This window comes from Balaenoptera physalus (assembly GCF_965194825.1).
Source record: "Balaenoptera physalus genome assembly, chromosome: 11".
Classification (NCBI taxonomy): domain Eukaryota; kingdom Metazoa; phylum Chordata; class Mammalia; order Artiodactyla; family Balaenopteridae; genus Balaenoptera; species Balaenoptera physalus.
The window spans coordinates 103,086,273-103,109,466 of NC_138896.1; the positions used below are offsets into that span (position 1 = coordinate 103,086,273).

Here is a 23,194-nt window from a genome sequence, read left to right on the forward strand (position 1 = left end):
ATATGCCACCCAAATTAGATAACCATTAAGATTTTGCCATTTTTGCTTCAAAATCACTCTTAGGAAGCAAAATGTTACAGAGAGCACTGAAGCGTTGTCTCCTTCCTTCTTCCCTCATCCCTCAATAACTCTTGTGAAGCTGGTGTGTATTCTTACTCAGTCCACCTTTGTATAGCTCTGTTTCAGACAGGTATCTAAGAATACAAACAATATGAACTGTTTGTGTTTTAAATTTATAAAAATAGTATAGCGTACCTTGCTTTCTTCACCCAGCATTGTGTTTTCAACTTTTATACACATTGCTTTATGTAGATCTACTTCCTCCATCTAAATGATGGTATAATAGTCCATCATGTGACTATCCATAGCTTATTTAACCAGTCCCTCCATGATGGCCATTGAGGTGATTTCTCTTTGTTTCTTTACTACAAACACTATTGCAGAAAACCTCCTTGCATAAGGTTGTGTGTGTGTGCAGATATGCTAGAATATCTTAGGTTGTACTTAGAAGTGGAACTGCCGGGATACAGGGTATGTACCTCTTCCTTCTCTGTCACAAGACACTCCCAGTGTCCTCCGAAGGGGCTGAACCAATTTACATGTTTATTAGGAGGACACAAGTGGCCCTGCTGCTCCACATTCTTGCCAGCACTTGGGATTGTTTGACCAATCTAATGCGAGTCAAACTGCGTCTCATTTTCTTTTATTTTACCTTCTCCTGATTACCTGTAAGTATGAGCATCTTTTCTTATATTTTTAACCATTTAAATTTCATTTTCTGTGACTTATTTATATCTTTTACCCATGTTCCTATTGGGTTGTTTGCCCTTTTCCAATTTATTTGTGGGAGCTGATTTTTATATTCAGGTTACTAACCTTTTATTAATTCTATGCATGCCAAATATCTTTTCCTTGCCTGGTCTGTATCTTCCCCTTATTTATTTGTTGCAGTTGTTGTTGTATAGAAGATTTTTTAAATTTTTATATAATGGAATTTATCAATATTTTCCTTTATGGTGTGTGCTTTTTTGTTTTGTTTTATGTTTAAGCAACCTTTTCCTACTCGCCAAGGTTTTAAATAGAATCTTCTACATTTTCTTCCAAAATTTTTTAAAGTTTTGTTTTTTACCTTTAGCACTTTAATCCATCTAGAATATATTTTTGGGAACTAAGGTGGAGGTCTAATTTTATTCCATATGGAAAAAAAAGTGTGTGTGCGTGTGTGTGTGTGTTTAAACCAGTTCCTAAAAAATAATAAGAAATGGACAAGCAACCAGTGGAATCAGATCCATTTACTAAACAGGCTCTCCCTTCCCCTAATCTGTAATGCACCACTGCCATATACTGTGTTCCCATTTGTGGGGGCTTTGTTTCTGGGCTCTGATCTGGCCCATCGGTTAGTTTGCCTAGCACTGGTCTAATACTACCTGTTTTACTGACTATCACTTAAGGGGAAGTCTTGATATCTGATAAGGCAAATGCTCCAACAAATACCAAAAAAATAGAGCCTACAGGCCTTCTTTTCTTTTTATGGGGCAATCAAGTTAAAAATTAAAAGCAAGTAGAAAGCTTTAAAGAAAATCTTTGGAACTAAAATATGCATAATTCTGAAAAATTTATGGGGCAAAGAAGAAATTGCAAAATGGAAATTATGAAATATTTACATCTGAATGACAATGAAAACATCACTTATCAAAATTCCTAGGATGGGGCTTCCCTGGTGGTGCAGTGGTTGAGAATCTGCCTGCTAATGCAGGGGACACGGGTTTGAGCCCGGGTCTGGGAAGATCCCACATACCGCGGAGCAACTGGGCCCGTGAGCCACAACTACTGAGCCTGAGCGTCTGGAGCCTGTGCTCCGCAACAAGAGAGGCCGCGATAGTGAGAGGCCCGCGCACCGCGATGAAGAGTGGCCCCCGCTTGCCACAACTAGAGAAAGCCCTCGCACAGAAACGAAGACCCAACACAGCCATAAATAAATAAATAAATAAATAAATAAAATTTTTTTAAAAAGGTAATAATATTCATATTTTTTAAAAAAATTCCTAGGATGCAGCTAATTTATAGCATTAATGGCATTAATTTTCCATCATTCTTGTTTTCTAATGTATGCATTTTTTCTAAACTTTGGTTTCTGCTCTGTTAGATTCTTTTTTTTTAAATTAATTAATTAATTAATTATTTTCTGGCTGCATTGGGTCTTCGTTGTTGTGCGCAGGCTTTCTCTAGTTGCTGCGAGCGGGGGCTATTCTTCATTGCGGTGCACAGGCTTCTCATTGCAGTGGCTTCTCTTGTTGCGCAGCATGGGCTCTAGGCACACGGGCTTCAGTAGTTGCAGCCCGTGGGCTCAGTAGTTGTGGCTTGCGGGTTCTAGAGCACAGGCTCAGTAGTTGTGGCACACGGGCTTAGTTGCTCTGCGGCATGTGGGATCTTCCCGGACCAGGGCTCGAACCCATGTCTCCTGCATTGGCAGGCGGATTCTTAACCATTGTGCCACCAGGGAAGCCCTAATGTATGCATTTTTAAATTACATTTTCTAATTGGATGTGGCAGGCACACAGGGATGTTATTAATTTTTATATATTGATCTTGTAATCAGCCATCTTGCTGAACGCTTCAGCAGGAAGTATGAGATTTACTGGTGGTTCTCGGTTAACACCCTTTATTAGACTAAGGAGGTTTCTATTTATTCCTAATTCGCTAAGAGTTAAATGGTGAAAAGATAGAAGCATGCTTTTTAAAAGTCAAGATAGTATTCAATATCCTGTGATAAACCATAATGGAAAAGAACATGAAGAAGAATGTATATATGTATAACTGAGTCACTTTGCTGTACAGCAGTAATTAACACGACATTGTAAATCAACTATACTTCGATAAAAAATAAATTTAAAAAAACGTCAAGAATGCCATTTCTCTCCCATTTCCCTCTACACTGTACCAATTGAGGTCCAAACCAATATAATAAGGCAAGAAAAAGAAATGAGGTTATAAAAAAAAAAAAAGAAAGACCACCATCAGTTAGAGCTAATCAGTGAGTGGTTTCCTGAGCATATTTTCTTATTTCTGACCCTTTATTTAACCTGTGTGCCTGAATGTTCCTTCATCCCATCTCTAAACTTAATTCTCACCATGTTCTTTCTCGAAGTCCCAATAATCATCCTAATAATAGCTAATATTTAATGATTGCTTACTGTGTACCAGGTAGGCATTTTATATCATCATTTTTTAATCCTTACAACAACCCTAAGAAAGAGGCTTTTTATTAGCTTCCTTTTGAAAATGTTGAAAGTCAGTGGTTTAGGGATTAGGTTGAGCTCACACATCTGGAAAGTTGGCAGAACAGGGATTACACAGTCTGTCCATACCCCTAACCACTGCAGTAGACTGCAACGCTGGCCGACCCGCTCATGATCTGGGACCCAGATTTTTCTGTCAATGTGCCTTTGCTTTGGTCTAGAATCCTATCTCTCACTTTTCCCAGATCTCTGCATATCCACTGGGGACACAGCAATGCACCACTCAGATCCCCTTCAGGACTGGAGGACTTACTCCCCCAGATATGGGGAGGGCTCCTGGCAGGCACCCCCAGCTATCAGCCCTATTTGGAACTGCCTCACCAAAGAGGCACCTACCCAAGGCCACATGCCCTCCCAGGAGCAACATGATGGTATAAAGGCCTAGCTTCCTCGCCACAACCCAGGAAAACTGGGAAGGGCCACCCCAGCCTCAGAGCTCCCCAAGGAGTCATTTGAGGCCTTTCTTGCAAATTCCCTGAATCCTGCCTCCCTCCCTTCCTTCTGCAGTGGGGACCCCAAGAACACTTGATAATACACCCCTGCACCATAATCACTGTCTGAGAGTCAGCTTCCTGGGAACCCAAGCTGGCACAGATCCTAATCCTCACTTCAAGATTCACTTCAAATGCTGCATCCTCAACATAAAACCTTCTCCAAAGTGCCCCCCAGCCCAGATTAGAAGTCCTCCTCCCTCTGAACCAATTTCTCTTTCTGCTGTATTTGCATCACTGATACACATCTGTCTTCACTTCCACTGTTCACTGCCAGCTCCTTGAGGGAAGACACTGTGTCTGATTCATCTCTTTATCTTCTTTAGCATCTGCCTTTACCACTAAGCATGGGCTCTGGGGTCAGACAAATCTGGATTCAAACCCCAGCTTCACCTTTATAGGCATCAGTTTCCTCATCTGTAAAATGGGGGTGATGACAGCATCTTCCTCTAAGGCTTTAAGAAGTGAATGCTTAGCCCAGAGCCCGGCATACAGTAAGCACTCACTAATTGTCTGTTATCTATGATTACTGCTTATCTATTGTCACAAAAGCACTAATACATGTTTGCTGAGTGAGTTGGGAACAGGGCGACCAGCTCAGCAGCCTCAACTAGCAGAGCGATCGTTCACAACTTGTCTGCCTGGCAGACAGTGGAGACGGCTGAAGGCTCCTCGTCCCTGGCAGTCTGCCCACTTCACTCTCTCTCTCTGTGCAGGCCTCAGAGCTGGACCCTCCAGCATGCAAACCCTCACTCTCTCCTGCAACCCAAAAATAAAAAATAAACTTGGCTTTGAATCCAAGGCCATTGGTGCTTTTGATCTTGGTCACAAAGCAAGGCAATTATTGGATACAAAAGCCCTGATTTATTTATGAAATGCGACGGACATCTTCAAGGCAGGAACGAAAAAGCTCACTGAAGACCAAGCCCTTATTGCCACACAGTGAATGGCTGCTTTCAAACACAAGCCCCCCGAATGCCCTCTCTTCTCTGCTGAGAGTCTTTCCTCATTAGCGCTTCCTTCAGAACACCGCAGCTTCCAACAATCAAACTCACTCCACGGCTGGGGCAAGTAATTAAATTCTGCAGGCATCAGAGCACAGAATAATGGATGGCTATTGTTAAGGAAGCTGAGGCTGGAAATGAAATGGGCTTCAACGCCCAGCTCAGAAATGGTTGGGGCGGGAAGAGAGAGCAAGCAGGGTGCAGATGGACCCTCCCTGTTGGTGCACCACGGGGGACAGTGGATTCGGGACTGGACCTGGAGTAGAGAACCTGCGTCTGGGGCCGGATTCTGTGCTTACCAGAGGTGGGCCTGCATTTCCTCACCTGGAAAACCAGGAGGTTGGACTAGGTAAGTCATATCCCCATGTGTGATCCCCAGATCAGCAGCATCAGCAGCGCCTGGGAACTCGTTAGAAATGCAGATTCTCAGGCCTCACTCCAACCTGGTGAATCAGAAGCTGTGGGCATGGGGCCCAGCAATCCATGTTTAACAAGCCCTCCAGGTGATTCTGATGCTAGACTTTGAGAAGCATTGTTAGATCATGTTTAAAGATGAGGCCACAAACTCAAATGCACAAAGGGCCAAGGAGCTAAAATAAAGGGGTCGGTGTCATGCACCAGACAACCCGCAGGGGCTGTGGGGCAGTGGAGTGAGTGTGCCCAGCCTGAAGGGCCAGCGGCTACTCAGCTCTGAACAACTACCGCCAAGTATGACCCCATGTTGTTCTGGTACTGTCAGAGCTTCTGGTTTTTCAAGAGGAATACAAAATTCTGATTTTTATGCGAAATCCCACAATTTTAAAACATTGGTTGAAGTTTTCTTAACATAGTGAGGGCCAAGCAGATTACACTTGAGAACCAAATTCAGCTGTGGACCACCATTTTGCAGCCTCCGTTCCAAGCTGCCTTGGACCCCCATCATGACACTTTGTCCCCTGTGCTCTTGCCTTTGTCCTAACACTGAACTCCTAACCTCCTTTCCCCACTTGGGAGACTCCTATTCATCCTTCAACATCCAATTCAAGCATCACCTCCACTGTGAACTCGTTCTCAACCCTCTGCGCCCCACTTTCCACCTTCTCTACTAAGAAAGTAGAGAAGAATCAAACACGGGGCCAAAGAACTGACACGCAGAAGAAGGTAACACAGAGGAGGAAGACATGGAGAAGTTATAAAACAGGTTTTTCCCACAGAGGAGGAATGAGGAAACTCTTGGAAAAGTTACCGTATTGCTGCTTGAAAAATCGCTTAAATAAGGACACTGATCCCATTTGACCAGAACCTAATAATATGAAGTTTTAAAAGGGCAAATATAAAAACACACAAGGGCAGAATTCATAGGACAGATTAAAAAACATTTGGTACAAAATCCCCCGGAGATTTGAGCTGAGAGTTCAGAGTGGGTCAAATGCGCTGAGACGATCATGAAAAAGGCAAGTGCCTTCATAGGTTTCATTATTAGAAATAAAGTGTCTAGACAGCCCTGCTCTCCTCTTAGCTGGTCAGAGCTTTCTGGAGTGCTCTGAGTGGTTCTAAATATTAACTTATGCTGGTCAGAGAAGCCCTGGAGCCTGACCCAGGAGGAGAGAAAACGCAAAGCCAAGTCACGGGGGTCAACTGAAGGAACCTGGCATGTTTACCCAGAGGCGGGAAGGGCCTGGGTGTGTGGTCATGAGTAACTGATGGATTTCCATGTGGATTGATCTAGGTGGCCCACAGGACCTGTGAGTGGAAACCCTGAAAGATTTCATCTCAACATTGGGGAGAATTTTCTATTGGTCTCGGTTGTCCCCAAATGCAATGCAAGGTAATGAATGCCCATTATTGGGGGAGATCTGGCAGAGAGAGGACAGCTCATGAAGAGGATGATAAAAGGACTGGAGCAGAAGGCCTAGTGGACACCCATTGTTTTATTTCACCCTTCTTGTAAGAGCACCCAGCTTTTCCGGGGAACCACCCTCAGCCATCCTTTGTCCTATGCATCAGGGGGAGCTGAATGCATGCCCAGCTTCAGGAGCACCTGTGTGACCCACACTGGTCCGGTCAGAGCCTGTAAGACCCAATTCTGGGAGAAGGGACCTCTCACTTTCCGCTGGACTTGAAGCAGGTAGGATGTAAGCCTGGGGCTGCAGGGGTCATGTGGTCATCACAGAGAGAGAGACTGACTATGCATGAGCCCTTCTCCCACCCCTCCTTAAAAACAAAACAAAACAAAAAACTGGAAAACAAAGAAAACTGGCACAGAATTGCAGAGAGATTGGGTTCTGACAACACCCTTTGTGCCCTTGAAGCCCCCATGCCTGAAGCCAGTCTTGGCTCGGAAGAGCCGATAAGCTCCCTTTCCTCCCTCAAGCCCATTGAGCTGGGTTTCTGTTGTTTGCAACCGTAAGAGTCCTGGTCACTACGGTGGCTGCTAAGTGCTCATCCAGTCCATTTGACTCTGGTGGATCCACGTCTCACAGTTAAAGCAAGGGCCACCTGCATGCCCAAGTCCATTTGCCCAGATGAAACCTAGAATGGCTGTGGAATAAGAAGTGCTGCTTCCAGGCATAACACACTGCACTGCAGAAGGGGAAACGGAGAATCAGGAAAAGGTGAGTTATTAAGTCAAAAAGCATTCTGCACCACTGAGGAGCTGGCAGGTGGAGCAGCTGCCCCAGGCCCAGGCACAGGCAGGACACCTGGCCTGGAAGCCACTCCCACCTCCTGCAGAGGCAGTGCCAGAATGTGACTTGGCAGATGGCAAAGGACTCCCACCCCAAGTGTAGCACTGTCACCATCTCCACTTCCCAGATGAGAAAACTGAGGCTCAGAGAGACTCGCCCAGGGTCACAATGTCAGTGACAGGTGATTCTGAGACAGACCCCAAAACCCCAGCCGTGCTGCCTCCTGGAAGTGGTGACAACTGGCCATTCTCAGGCTTTACCTTCTCATCTGTAAAATAGGCTGAGTGATGATCCTGTTCCCCAGTCTGACCAGAGACCAGCCCCTGCAGTCGTTTGAGGTCTGCAGAACTATTATTATGTAAGGATGCAGGGCTCAGGGCTGAGATCATCTATAACTGATGTGACACAAGGGGGCCACGCTGTGCTAAATCAGCCAGTCAGGCCCCGTCCCCAGCTCTCTCTTGGCCCAGAGGGGCCGGGTCGTATCCTTTGTTCCACAGGCACAGAGCTGGTAACAAGGCAGCCAGGAGCTCAGCTGTAGACCTTTTTTCATTATTTTCCACCCTGTTAACCTCCATCACAAGTGAGGCTGCTGTCAGCCTAAATGAGAGCTGAAAAGATTTATCTCACTTGTCCCAGGGCTCAGCTCAGGAAAATACCCTTCATTTCCTAAAGGCCCTGATGACCCTATCTCTGTGAGTCCCTCCCACCCAGAAAAAAAGATGTGACAGTGGCAGCGGCAGGCAGGGGCTTGTGATGGGACCAAGCAATCTGAATCCCTTCAGTTTGGCTTTGCAAAGCACTATGTGAATTTTTTTTTTATTGCACTGTATTTACCTTTCTAATTATGTTTGCTTATGCAAATATTAAAGTTAGACTGCACTTCATAAACACAGACCCAGGAGGAGACCAGAGCAGACTGTGTGGCGGGGGGGGGGGGGAGGGGGGGGCAGGGGGAATTAGCTTGCAGTTACAATTTTGCTATAGAAGTCATCCTCAAAGTGAACAATCCACATACAGACCAGGGAGAGATGACTATATTTCAAACCAACTTGTCTTCTTCCTCTGTGTGTCTAGCAATCCCAGGTCGCCTCTTCCCTAAAACTGGTGCCTGGCAAGAACAGATGAGCTGGATCATTTTAGTAGTAATAGTCTCTTACATTCGTATTATAATAGCCAGCTTTCCTGAGCACTTACTCAGTGCCAGGCGCTGCTTTCCATGCTTTACTTGGGATTAATAACCCTCTTAACCCAAGCAACTGCCCTGTGGGTATTTCTATCCCCATTTCACAAATAAGGAAACAGGCTCAGAGAGTTTCAGTAACAAACCCAAAGACACACAGCCAATAAACAATGGAACCAGGATTATGAAGCCAGAAATTTAAGACTTCTGGACCCAAAGACCATACCCTGAACCACTTCTCAGTAATACCCACCTCTTTCACTTGCACCATTTCATTTAACCCTCATACTGCCCCTGGGAAGTAGCTGATCTTAACCTCATTAGATAGACAAACAAATGAGGAAAATTTGACCCTAAAATTCCTGTTACAGAAACAGATCTTAAGAAAATAGCAGTGGCCCAGCCAACATCATTCTCAATGGTGAAAAACTGAAACTATTTCCACTAAGATCAGGAACAAGACAAGGTTGCCCACTCTCACCACTATTATTCAACATAGTTTTGGAAGTTTTAGCCACAGCAATCAGAGAAGAAAAAGAAACAAAAAGAATCCAAATCGGAAAAGAAGAAGTAAAACTGTCACTGTTTGCAGATGACATGATACTATACATAGAGAATCCTAAAGATGCTACCAGAAAGCTACTAGAGCTAATCAATGAATTTGGTAAAGTAGCAGGATACAAAATTAATGCACAGAAATCTCTTGCGTTCCTATACACTAATGATGAAAAATCTGCAAGAGAAATTAAGGAAACACTCCCATTTACCACTGCAACAAAAAGAATAAAATACCTAGGAATAAACCTACCTAAGGAGGTAAAAGACCTGTACTCAGAAAACTGTAAGACACTAATGAAAGAAATCAAAGATGACACAAACAGATGGAGAGACATACCATGTTCTTGGACTGGAAGAATCAACATTGTGAAAATGACTCTACTACCCAAAGCAATCTACAGATTCAATGCAATCCCTATCAAACTACCACTGGCATTTTTCACAGAACTAGAACAAAAAATTTTACAATTCATAAGGAAACACAAAAGACTCCGAATAGCCAAAGCAATCTTGAGAAAGAAAAATGGAGCTGGAGGAATCAGGCTCCCTGACTTCAGAGTATACTACAAAGCTACAGTAATCAAGACAGTTTGGTACTGGCACAAAAACAGGAATATAGATAAATGGAACAGGATAGAAAGCCCAGAGGTAAACCCATGCACGTATGGTCACCTTATCTTTGATAAAGGAGGCAAGAGTATACAATGGAGAAAAGACAGCCTCTTCAATAAGTGGTGCTGGGAAAACTGGACAGCTACATGTACAAGAATGAAATTAGAACACTCTGTAACACCATACACAAAAATAAACTCAAAATGGATTAAAGACCTAAATGTAAGGTCAGACACTATAAAACTCTTAGAGGAAAACATAGGCAGAACACTCTATGACATAAATCACAGCAAGATCCTTTTTGACCCACCTCCTAGAGTAATGGAAATAAAAACAAAAATAAACAAATGGGACCTAATGAAACTTAAAAGCTTTTGCACAGCAAAGGAAACCATAAACAAGACGAAAAGATAACCCTCAGAATGGGAGAAAATATTTGCAAATGAAGCAACTGACAAAAGATTAATCACCAAAATATACAAGTAGCTCATGCAGCTCAATATCAAAGAAACAAACAACCCAATCCAAAAATGGGCAGAAGACCTAAATAGACATTTCTCCAAAGAAGATATACAGATTGCCAACAAACACGTGAAAGGATGCTCAACATCACTAACTGTTAGAGAAATGCAAATCAAAACTACAATGAGGTATCACCTCACACCGGTCAGAATGGCCATCATCAAAAAATCAACAAACAATAAATGCTGGAGAGGGTGTGGAGAAAAGGGTAATCTCCTGCACTGTTGGTGGGAATGTAAATTGATACAGCCACTATGGAGAACAGTATGGAGGTTCCTCAAAAAACTAAAAATAGAACTACCATACGACCCAGCAATCCCACTACTGGGCATATACCCTGAGAAAACCATAATTCAAAAAGAGTCATGTACCACAACGTTCATTGCAGCACTATTTACAATAGGAAGGACATGGAAGCAACCTAAATGTCCATCAACAGATGAATGGATAAAGAAGATGTGGCACATATATACAATGGAATATTATTCAGCCATAAAAAGAAACAAAATTGAGTTATTTGTAATGAGGTGGATGGACCTAGAGACTGTCATACAGAGTGAAGTAAGTCAGAAAGAGAAAAACAAATACCGTATGCTAACACATATATATGGAATCTAAAAAAAAAAAAGGTTCTGAAGAACCTAGGGGCAGGACAGGAATAAAAACGCAGACACAGAGAATGGACTTGAGGACAAGGGGAGGGGGAAGGATAAGCTGGGACGAAGTGAGAGAGTGGCATGGACATATATACACTACCAAATGTAAAATAGATAGCTAGTGGGAAGCAGCTGCATTGCGCAGGGAGACCAGCTCGGTGCTTTGTGTCCACCTAGAGGGGTGGGATAGGGAGGATGGGAGGGAGACGCAAGAGGGAGGAGATATGGGGATATATGTATACGTATAGCTGATTCACTTTGTTATACAGAAGAAACTAACACACCATTGTAAAGCAATTATACTCCAATAAAGATGTTAAAAAAAAAAAAAGAAAATAGCAGTGGCCCATCAACAGATGAATGGATAAAGTACATGTGGTATATCTATATATACATATACAATGGAATATTATTCAGCCATAAAAAAAGAATGAAATTCTGCTATTTGCAGCAAAGTGGATGGACCTAGAGAATATTATGCTTAGTGAAGTAAGTCAGACAAAGGCAAATACTATATTATATCACTTATATGTGGAATCTAAAAAATAATACAAATGAATGTATATGCAAAACAGAAACAGACACACAGATATAGAAAACAAACTACTGGTTACCAAAAGGGAGAGGGGCAAATTAGTGGTATGGGATTAAGAGACACAAACTACAATAAATGAAATAAATAAGCAACAAGGATGTATTGCATAGCACAGGGAAATACAACCATTATCTTATAACTTTTAATGGAGTACAATCTACAAAAATACTGAATCACTATGCTATACACCTAAAACTAATAGAATATTGTAAATAAACTATACTTCAATTAAAACAGTGAATGTGACAAAGGTGTATATAAAAGAAGTTCACAGCAGCAATATTTATAATAATATGGAAATCACTGAAGCGTTCAACAATAAGGGATTGGTTAAATAAACTAGGGTACATCCATATGATGAAATATTATGCAATCTTTCAAAATGTTGTGGAATTATATTTATTGATACGGGAAAATTTTGTAATCCAGTGTTATATAATTTGTTAGGTGACATAAGCAGAGAGTAAAATCGTATATGCAGTCTGATCTCATTTGGGAAAAGTACATACATATTCTAGAAAGTGTATAAAATCAGCACTCATAGAAAATGTATTTACATATGTACATATAAAGAAGTTCCTATGACAACCAAAGTGATTATGGCTGAGTGATAGCATTTCAGGTGACATTAATTGCTAAGTGTTTGTTTGTTTTTGAATTTTATTTTATTTTATTTTTTATATAAGTGTGAGCTCACCTCTATGTTTCCAAATCTCCTACAACGAGTGTACTACTTACCTAACCATGCAAAGGTTTTTATTTTTGTGGTGATGGTGGTTGCTGAAGTGGCTGAGCCCCCCAGCCATATACAGGACTCAAACTCAGGGTCTGGGGTGCCGAGTCCAGGCCTCAGCCCCCAACACCCTTCAACACGCCTGCCCCCTGGTCCCATGTCCCCAAACCACACCCCACCGTGGCTGGCTGTCTTGCCAAGGCCAGCCTGGGGCAGAAACTCGGGTGGCCCAAGTACCCACCTTTTTGAAGAGTCTAATGACATCCTCGCTGATTTGGGAGAGGCGGACGATGACATTGTTCATGAAGATGTCATTGAGGGTAGCATGGTCTCGGCTCTCCCGCCTGGTCTGATGCAGGACTAGATACCAACAGTTCACGGGCGAGAGGAGATACTGGTCCTTCCTGTGGAAACCAAGACAGCTCAGGTTGGCTTCACTGAAACTGCCAGCCACACAGTGTTCTACGTTGTCACCCACCGCGGCTCTTTTGACCCTCATGGGGCCCTTTCAAACTCGTTTTATTATAACATATTTAACAGCTGGGGCAACAGAGACCATGAGGAAGCAATCCTCCCAAGGTCGCAGAGCAGTGCGGGGGCCAAAACCCAGGTCTTTGACTAGAAGTCCTATCCCATCCTACTCTCCCATTGGATGTGACACTTGCTACATGTATCCTTCCCTTCTGAGAGGAAGCTGTCTTCCGTGGAGTTAAGAAATACTAAACCAGTTGTGCTTAAAATTCTTGTATGAGTTCTAGAAATATCCAGGGGAAAGAAAAAAAAGTGGACCCTTTCCTTCCCCTCCTTGCCTCCCCCAACCCCTGGCGGGTCCCTCCAGCTCTTAACCTTTTTGTCTTCCTCCAGGGTCAGTCCTGGTCTCTTGGCCTCTTGGAAACACATTCCTTTGCCCCTCAATGGAGCTGAGGGCCTGGGGGATTTCAGGTTCTATACTTGGGAGGAGAGCCTAAGGAAATCTGCTTTTGAGTGAAGTACACACAAGACAAATCTTGGTCCTTCAATGACTGACACATTCTTAGTGTCCTCTAGCTGGGCATTATGCTAAAACAGTTCTCAAAGTGTCGGGGTCCCCAGACCAGCAGCAGCATTGCCTGGGGTCTCTCAGAAATGAAGGCACTTGAGCCTCACTCCAGCCCTGCTGAATCAGAACCTCTGGAGGTGACCCGGTGATCTGGGTTTTAACAAGCCCTCCAAGCTGCTGATTCACACACAAGTCTGAGAACCACCGATCTATGCACCAGTGTTTCCCTAAATTTGGGAAATGGGATATTTCTAAAAATGAAATGGGGGATATCTCTCTTCTCTGTGCTTTACCAAAGACCCCTCTGTTAGTCTCAATAAAGTGTATATATATCCTAGTGTCCAGGAAGACAGTAAAGGACAATCAGAAACCAAAATCAAACCAATAATCCCATGTTGCCACACGGGGCATCTGGCATGTGTACTTCACCTATGACCCTTCCTCCACTTTCCAAGGCGGGAAGGTGATGCTGGGGCAGAGGCCCATCCACCACCTAGGGTGACTGGCTCAAGGTCCAGTCCCCCAGGCCTGCCTGGCTCCCCCGGGGGGCTGGCCATTGTTCTCTGAGGAAATGCGGCCTCCCACGATCAGTGTTTCTGAGGAAGGGAATTCTGCTGGCTTCCGCTTTGACCACATCATCCTCCCAAAGTCAAGTGGAAGTGTAGCCCTGAGGGCCTCTGGGCAGCCACAGCACGTACACCCCTCACTGCACCCAAAGCCTGGGCTTGGGAAGGATAGGTGAGGAGAGGCCAGTTGACTTTTCTTTCTGTCACCAAACGGGCTTAAAAATCTGCCCAGGTAGCCAGAATTTGGGAGAAAGGAATTTGGTTGAGAGAGAGGATGGATATGTTAGAGACCTCTAAGGAAAATGGAGGAGACATTATGCTGTAAGAGAAACGAAGCAGTTTCTCCGTTGTTCATAGCCTAGAGAAAAAACCAGAACACTGAAATCCAACAGCCCAGCCCAAATCCCTCAGCATTTATTCCATGTCAGGTCTCAGGTGGGCTCTGGGTGACCGTGGACACAGACCTGCCTCGGAGGGGCTCCTAATGAGGCGGCTGAGGCAGAAGGATTACAGTGGAAGGTGCTGAAGCGCCGGGATAGAAACACGCAGAGCATCCGTTCTGCGTGAGAAGCTGGAGAAAACGCGGAGCCCACTCCACGTCCCCGTCACACAGTCCCCTTTGCTTTTCTGCCAGCTTCTTCCCGCCTGGGGTCTTCACGCGCGCTGTGCCATCTGGAGTGCGTGAGCCCCTGCTCTTCTCTCTCCCTCTGAGTCTTGGCTTAAATGATACTCCCTGGAGAGCGTGCCTCTGACCTCGCTCTAGGGCAGCAGTTCTCAGAGGTGGTCCCCAGCCCAGATGCATCAGCTTCACTGTGAAATTTGTTGGAAATGCAAATTGTCGGGGCCACTCCAGACCACTTAATAAGAAATCCTGGAGGTGGGACCAGCAACTGTGTTTTGACCAGCCCTCCAGGGGATCGCGATGCACTCTCAGGTTTGAGAATTTCTGCCTTAAGGCGTTTCCACTCCCCACCCATCACCCTACTCAAAGTTCTGTGAGAGCAGGAACTGTTTCTGTCTTAGTCACCATATCCAGTGCCCAGTAATGTGCCTGACATGTAGTAGGTGCTGTAGAAGAGAAACCCAACAGAAAAGGTCACATTTGTGCTGGGTCTTGAAGAATAGGTAGGAGTTTTCCAAATAGAGGGGCAGAGAGATGGCATTGTAGGCAGAGGGACCTGTGGATACAAAGATAGAGAAGCAGCTCAGCAGAGCTAGAATTCTGAGTGTGTTAGGGGAGGACATAAGGATGGGGAGACAGGTTAAAGGCTTGATTGTGGGGAATCGAACGCCAGCCTAATGAGTTGGGATTTTATCATCTAGGCCATATGGTTCTCAACCCAGGTTGCACACTAAAATCACCTGGGAAGCTTTTAAAAAACACCAAGACCCAGGCCCCACCCAAGACCAACTGAGTCAGAATCTCTGGGGGTAGAACCTTGGTATTTTTAAAACATTCTCTATAAGATTCTAATGTGCACCCAGGGTTAAGAATGCCTGCTGTAGGCAGTGGAGAGTCATGGAAGTTATTTAAGCAGAGGTATGATCTAACCAATGTGTGTCTTAGAAAGATCATTGCGGGCAGACTGGAGGATGATGGACAGATGAGTGGGTGGGTGGATTGTGGGGTGGATAGACGGGTGGATGGATGAGCAGGTGGATGAGTGGAGGGCTGGATGGGTGTGGGCAGAGGTGTGGGGCTGGAGGCAGGAGGACCAGTCAGGAGGTGACCCTAGTCCAGGAAAAGAGAGATGATGAGGGCCTGGGTGGTGGCCAGAGAAGGGTGAATTTAAGAGGCTCCTCACCAAGACAGCAGAGAATCTTAGAGACTTCCTGGAAATAGAGAGGGGGTGGGGGAGGGGGAAGTGGATGGTGATTCTGAGATTTGGATCTCAGGCGACTGGTTGGATGCTGATGACATGAACCAAGATAAGAACTGCAAGGGGAGAAGTGGGTTTGGGCAGAAAATACTTTACATCCCATTTCCACAGCTTCCTAGGTGGCGATGGAAATGCAAAGATGAAAGGAGAGATGAGATAATTGAGCTGTTACCTAAATTACTTCAGGGGCTGAGCTCAGCCTGGGATGCAAGAATTGAACAGCATCAGGGAATTAAATGTGCAAAATTTATGGAAGTCACAGCCAGAAGGTAAGTTTCAGGGGAAAGGAAAAAGGTCTTGAAAGGGTGCAAAAGTGCTGGGACAGCTTGGGGACCATTAATTAGGTCACCTGGCCAGGGAGACTGGGTAAGAGAAAGAGTGGAAAGGAGGCACTTTCCTTAGCAGCAGCTGTGGGCACGAGGCAACGCAAACGCAAACGGGATTACAGGGGCGGCAGAAGGAGCAGAGGCAAGGAGGGGAGAGTTACCCGAAAGCAACCAAGGACTTGTCAAGCTAACGTGAGTGGCTGCTGAGGAGATGAGGCCTTGGTTCATTCAGGCTTTCATTCATTCATTGTCTGTCTCTGTGTGTACGTGCCAGGCAGGCAAGGGGCTGGGGATGCAGCAGTAACCACAGCAGGCAAGACCCTGCTCCACAAGGCTACATTCGGGTAAGGGAGACACACAAGGAAGCAGAAGATGATGATACAGCCTCATAAATGTAGTAATGGGAAGGAGACTACGGGGCAGAGGAGGCCCCCTCGCCCAGATCTGGTGGAGGGGTGAGCATGGATGGCTTCCTGGAGGAAGCACTTTCTAGACTGAGAACTAAAGGCTGGAATGGAGTTTGACAGGGGAGAGCTATCTAGGTGGAGAAATATGATGAACAAAGGCCTAGAGAGAGCAGGTTGGTGAGTCAAACACAGTCAAGGGGGCTCAAGCATTGTGTCCTGGAGTGATGGGGGGAGAGTGAAAAACAAGGTTGGAGAATTAGGCAGAGGCCACATAGTTAAGGGCCTTAAGTCCCAGTAGAGAGTTTGAGCTTCATCCTGAGGTTGGCGGGGAGCCACTGAGGGGTTTAGAGCAGGGGAGTGAAAGGGTAAAATTCCACTTTCAAACTCTCACTCTGGCTACTGCATGGAGGATGGGCTTGAGGGGGCCAAGAGGGAAGCTGAGGGATTCAAGAAACATTTAGGTGGTAAACGGACTGGACCCTGAGATTGACTGGTTGGGAGGGAAAAGAAGATGCTCAGAATGACTCCAAGTCTTTCAGGCTGGGTGCCCGAGAGCAGGGGTAGCATTTACTGAGATGAGGAACATTTACAGCAGCAGGGCAGGGAGGGAAGGCGATGAGATTTATGTGAAGACGGCGAGTCTAAAGGGCTTGTGGAACACTCAGAAGGCGATATCTGGGCTAGAGAGATAAATGTGGATGCCGGCAACAAGCACTTGGATGATATTTGAAACCATGGAATGACCTGGAACTCTTTACAAATGCACGTGACCATGTGGCAGAAAAGGCAAATTCTCAGGAGGCCTGTCGAGGCTGCAGCTGGAGGGATGGGGCAGGGCTGGGCTCCTCCTGCCCTGGTGAGCTGGAAGAGGCCTACGATGGGGATGATGTGCCAGCCCGTCCTCTGCAGACACTGTCCCAGGCCTGCCGTGCAACCAGCAGGCCCATCCTCTGGGTCCACTCCAGCACGGGAGGCTGCTTCTGCTCTCCCCATCTTCTCCCAGCCCCGGCTCCCCTCGTGTGGGGCAGCTCATTTGTAGAACAAAAGACCGGGGTGAACAGGGCTGTCCACAGCCAGGGTCAGGGTGGAGTTGACCGCTCTGTGGAGAGCTGCCATCTGTGGCCTTGGCCACAATGGTACCTGGCTCTCACCATGTCAGAAAGAAGAGGGAAGGCCACAGATAGGGCCCAGCATGGTGAGACAGAAAGACACGATGAAACAGAAAGACACCTGGACTTGGGGGGGAGGAGTTCCCCTGAGTCCATACTGCCTGTGTGACTATATGCAGGTCTCTTAACCCCTGTGGCCTGGCTACTTAGACCATATTGTCAACCTTGGTGTTAAACACCAGAAAACAGCTCCAGGGTATTCAGCAGTTCCCCCACTCGATACATTCTTATTGCGTATTTCACATGGACCAGTCCCCAGGGACATGACATGGTGCACAACAGACACAGCTCCTGCCTCCACGGAGCTTACAGTCCAGTGGGGGAGACACATAACCCTCAGAGAGTTCAGCACGTGTGGATGCAGTCACAGCCACAGAAAGTGCTAGAGAGGAGAGCATGGTGCATGAGGACTCATATCGAGGGGACCTGGCTGGATTTCGGGGGTCTCTGAAGTGTCCCTAAGGAAGGGGCCTTTCAGCTAGGCTCTAAAGGAAGAGATGGGGGAGGCAGATAAAGGGGCCAGGAGAGTGGGCTTGGGGGTGAGGATTCCAGGCAGAGGGAACAGAATGGGCAAAGGCTCACTGGGGGGCAGGGAGCTCGGTGCATTTAAGGTGCCGAATAAAGGCCAGTGTGGCTAGAGCCCGGGGAGCAAGGCAGAGGAGGGGCAGGTGCGGGGTCCCGAGGGCTCCGGCCAGCGCACTGATCACCATCCCACGGGCCATCTGGATTGCACCGGGACCGCAGGAAGAAGCATCCAGGCCACGTATGGCAGAGCTGGACACCGGCCTTCCCTTTTCAGGGGGTTATTTGTCCCTTTTGAAAACAGGACCCCTTTGACCTGAGACCCAGCTCTCCATGCTAGCAGCCATTTTGCCTGCTGCAGCCACACTTCTGGAAGATGCCAAAATGAACCTGGGCAGGCGTTCTGTCCTCTAAGGCACATCTTGAGGGCTTTTCTCCTTTTCCAGTCTTGCATCCCTGTGTCCACACAGCAGGTGGAAGCTGCTGAGCTAAAGTATAATTGAGAACTTTCACAAAGATGTGTATGTATTTTACTTTTTACAGCCAGAAAATAGCAGTGAAAATTTCTGGTGAGTCACAGCTTTCTTTCTTTGGCTAGGGGAGCTAGATACGAGGATCCAAGCATCTGCAGCTAGAGGAGCGAGGCCTCGCCAAGCTGGCGAGTTGGGAAAATGAAATCAGCAGTGAGCCAGCTTCTCCCCTCTTCTTCTTCTGGCTGGGCACCGGAAAATTCCGCTTAGCAAACAGAACCCATTTCCAGGCCTGTTGAGCCCCATGTTGCAGATGAATCCAAATCCACTGCCCTGGGATGGTGGTCCCTCCGGGAGGGAGGGGAGCTCCTGCAGCTGACCGCGTCCCCAAGACGCCGAGTCCCTGCCTCTGGCTTCCTGCTCCCTTCCAAGACATTCCAGGGTCTTGCACCACACTTGCTTGGGCGGCTGCCAGCAAAGCTCAGAAAAGCACTCCCTCAATTAGTTCTGGGGCCCAAAAAGTATGGTTAACCTCTTGCTACCTAAGTTGCCCCAATCAGGGTTTGGGATTCATTGTCCTTGCTGGGAGCATGAATCATTAATTCTGAAAATATTAACTGGGTGCCATCTTCTGTGCCAGTGCTAAGCAAAGTGAGTCACGCTCCCTGATTCACGGAGCTTACAGTCCAGTAGGGGCCTCAGGTGACAATCAAATAAGCACATAAGTACATAGGAAATGGCGTCGGTGATAAGAGCTGTGAGAGAGAAATGCATGGTGCCTCCTGAGTCTATATCGGAGGGGGGTGGGAGGTGGTTTACCTCACCCAGGGAAGGTGGAGGTGGTCCTTCTTGTCACTGAGACGTTAGCTGAGATGTTTCTCCTGGTTGAGGCCTTCCCTGCCCCCCAGCGGCTCCTCGATCTCTAGTACACCACCCTATTTTATTGTTATTACAGCACTACCACGCCTGACATCCGTCCTGTTCATTTACTTTTTGTTTCTGTCTTTGACCCCTTTCTAGCTTACATCTGTCCTCTTCACCACTGTTTCTCTGGTGTCAGGCAGGTCTGGGCACACAGTCGGCTGATAGGTGAAAAGTGCCCAGAAGGATGAGGTGGGACCAGAAAAATGGGTAGGTTGTACAGTGGCCTAGGGATAAGGGAGAGCATCCCCAGCAGTCGGCGTGAAGGCTCTGCGTGCATGGGCACCTTCCCGAGGGCAGAGCGGATGGACAAGGGGTGGAGACAAGGTCACAGAGGCAGCATAGACCAGGGCCTTGAGGGACAGGATGAGCATCTGGGCTGTGTACTGCTGGACACCAGTCTTCAGTAACAGAGCACCACAGATGGGTCACTTCAATAGCAGAAATGTATTGTCTCCCAGTTCTGGAGGCTGGAAGTCTGAGATCACGGTGTCAGCAGGGTTGGTTCCTCCTCAGGGCTGTGAGGGAGACTCTGTTCTGTGTCCCCCCCACCTCAGCTTCTGGCGGTATGCTGGCCATCTTTGGTATTCCAGCCATCTTTGGTGATCCTTGGCATGTAGACACATCACCCCAATCTCTGCCTTCATGTTCACGTGATGTTTTCCCTGGATGTGTGTGTGTGTCCAAATTCCCCTTTTTTTATATTATAGGGACACTAGTCATGTTGGATTAGGGCCTACTCTAATGACCTCATCTTTACTTGATTACCTCTGTAAAGACCCTATTTACAAAGAAGGTCACACTCTGAGGTACTGGGGGTTTAGGACTTCAACATGTGAATTTTTTGAGGACAAAATTCAACCCATAATAGGCTGCTACCCCAAGTGGATCAGGAGTCTGAGGAGAGTTTACATGGCCACTTGGGCATCTTTCCTGTGGTCCATCAGGGAGCAAATGGACCTACGACACAGAGGATAAAGTCTTAACCTCCTCCGCCGGCATTTAAGGCCCATTTAAGGCCCAATCTGCTGCCTGCCCAGCCCTCTCCCTCATCCCCCTTTCTGCTCCAGGCAGTGGGTGAAGCTCTGAGCCAGGAATGGGTTTTTTCATTTACCTATTTTTTGCCCCCCAAGGATTCTGAGTCTATTGTACTGGGAGTTCGGGAGCGTGGCTCTGCTGCTAATTGGCTGTGTGTTCTTGGGCTTGTGGCTCGACCTCTCTGAGGCTTTACTGCCTCATCCATCAAATGGATGGGTGAGTGACGGAGTGGCCAGTGAGGGCCTTTCAGACCTCTGTGACAAGAGCAACCATATATTTCAAAACCAAATGAATGCACGTGATCTGACAAAGGATTTTTTTCCCAATTCCCCAACTTATTTATTTGAAAAGCCTAACAAGAAGCACAAAAATGGAAACAGTGAATGGCTATTTTCTACCCTTTTATGTATCTAGCTTCAAAGACAAGAAAGTGAGGCTGCTGAAACCTGGGCAGGACTGTTCCTGGGTCACATGCATCCCCGCCTCGCATCTTTGCATTCACCCACTCAGAATGCCTTCCCCTCTTCACTCCACGCAGCAAAATCTACTTCAAAGGCCTTTCGTCCAGGGATCATCTGAGATCCACAGAATGTTCTGTCTGAACCACTCATTTCAATCTTCTCGTATAGTTACTTCCAGATGACATTTTTTATCTTCTCGCTTAACTCACTCGTCAGTTGCCCTCCACACATGTGGGTTTGTGTCATCACTTATTCTATAAGCCCCTTGAAGGCAGGAACCATCTCTCATATTTCCCTGTATCCCTCCAGAGCCCTCGGCAGGCTCTAATTCATTCACTCATTCACCCACTCTTCTACTATCCTTTGAGTATCTGCCATGTGCTAATAGGCACTGTCCAGTCCCAGGGTATTAAAAAGATGACTGGATGAGCCTTGAGAAGGCTCACAATCTAGTAGTTGAACTTAATGCAAACCAAGAATTCTTATGGCCATTGGTCAGAACACCTTTAGTTGAAGTGAAGGAAAAACTTACTTCAGACTGGCTTACACAAAAACGGTAGTAATGGGAGGAAGAAAAATTTTAAGGATCAAAAATTTTAATCAAAAAAATGTAAAGGAATAGGAGGTTGTTGCCCTCGGGCATGGCTGCATCCAGGAGCTCAAAGGATGTCAGCAGGACCTGGTCTCTATCACTTGGCTCTGCTTTCCTCTCTCTGTGCTGGCTTCACTCTCAGGCAGGCCGTCTCCAAACCAAAAGTACCCTGACTGCTAGTAATCCCAGTAAAAAGAGAGCTTTTCCCCACCTGTTCCACCAAAAATCCTGGAATTGCAGGTCGCTAGATTAAAGCTCTGTGGCCAAGAGGATACAATGCTGGTCACAGGCTCACCATTGTTCAGGGATGATTCCCCAGAGGAAAATCTAGGTCTCGTTATGAAAAGAAGAAGGGAGGGATGCTGAGCAGGGGAGAGTAACAGATGTTTCCTATGTTATGCTGTGTGAGGAAGGGGATCTCAGAGGAGTGGGGGAGGGAGTGGCTCATTCTGCCTCAGGGTGGATGGGTAATCACAGAAACATCTGCAGTGGGCTTGAAGTACACGTAAGAGTTTGCTGGGTGGGAAACACAAAGATGGACATATCCTGCAGGCAGACGGAAGGCTGAGTGTGAAGCTGTGAGGTCAGACAAGACATGGATGTTCCGGGGCTGAAAGAAGTTCTTTTGGGCTCGGGCAGCAGTGATGCAGGGCATGGTGAAAAGGTGGCAGGAAGGGAGGAGCCAGACCACGAAGGACTTCGAAGGTCAAGGTTGAATGAAGGTTTTGAATGGTCCAGTGATATGATCGCTGGGTGGGAAGGCCAGGTGGGAGGCAGAGCAGCTGTCCAGGTGAGGGGGGAGAATTTGGGGCTTTCCCTGCGAGTCACCTGGTGGCAAACAGTGGGCGTGAGGCTTCAGGGCAGGGCAGCCCCTTCATGAAGCTGAGATCTGCTGACTTAGAAGCTGCTGTTGGCTGACACCAGCCCTGAGACAGTCATTCCATAAGGGATGAACTACATCCATTGGGTCACCTGCCCGAAGCGGGTTCTGCTTACCCATGCTGGGTGCTATGGAGTCAAAGGCTGGGGTTCAAATACCAACCAGTTCTGCTCCTCACCAGCTGGGTGAATTGGGAAGCTAGTCAAACCTTTTCTTTCTTTATCTGTAAAACAGGGTTGATAACGCCTACCTAACAGTGGTGCTTTAAGGATTAAATGAGGTAATTCATAAGACACTCTCAGCATCAAACCCAGCGCCTGATAATAGTAATAATCATTATTACTGGCATCACTATTATTGCCACCAGCACCTCACTTGGCTATTGGGAAAATCCATTGACTGATGTATATAACCATACAGCCCATGGTAGGTTTGCTATAAATGTTGGTTTTCCTCCTCTCATTACTACCTTCTCCCCCAGCAAACCCTTATGTGTACTTCAAGGCCCAGTGCCAATGGTCCAGAGACGCCCCCTCCACCCTGAGGATCGGTCCTCACACCTCAAAGCGATGGCACACTGGGTCTGGTCCAGCAGCACTCCTGA

General features: G+C 46.5%; 1 protein-coding gene across 6 annotated transcripts in view; it reads right to left on the reverse strand.

Moving 5' to 3' along the window:
- SRGAP3 (SLIT-ROBO Rho GTPase activating protein 3) overlaps positions 1-23,194 on the reverse strand; it is a 277,808-nt gene that overhangs the window by 107,269 nt on the left and 147,345 nt on the right. For all 6 annotated transcript variants that reach the window (XR_014251404.1, XM_082415583.1, XM_082415582.1 and 3 more), the window contains exon 3: positions 12,561-12,723. Coding sequence is in view for 5 of the 6 variants with exons in the window: in XM_082415583.1 (XP_082271709.1) it covers positions 12,561-12,723 (163 nt within the window). In the remaining variant the exon portion in view is untranslated. The remainder of the gene's footprint in view (positions 1-12,560; positions 12,724-23,194) is intronic.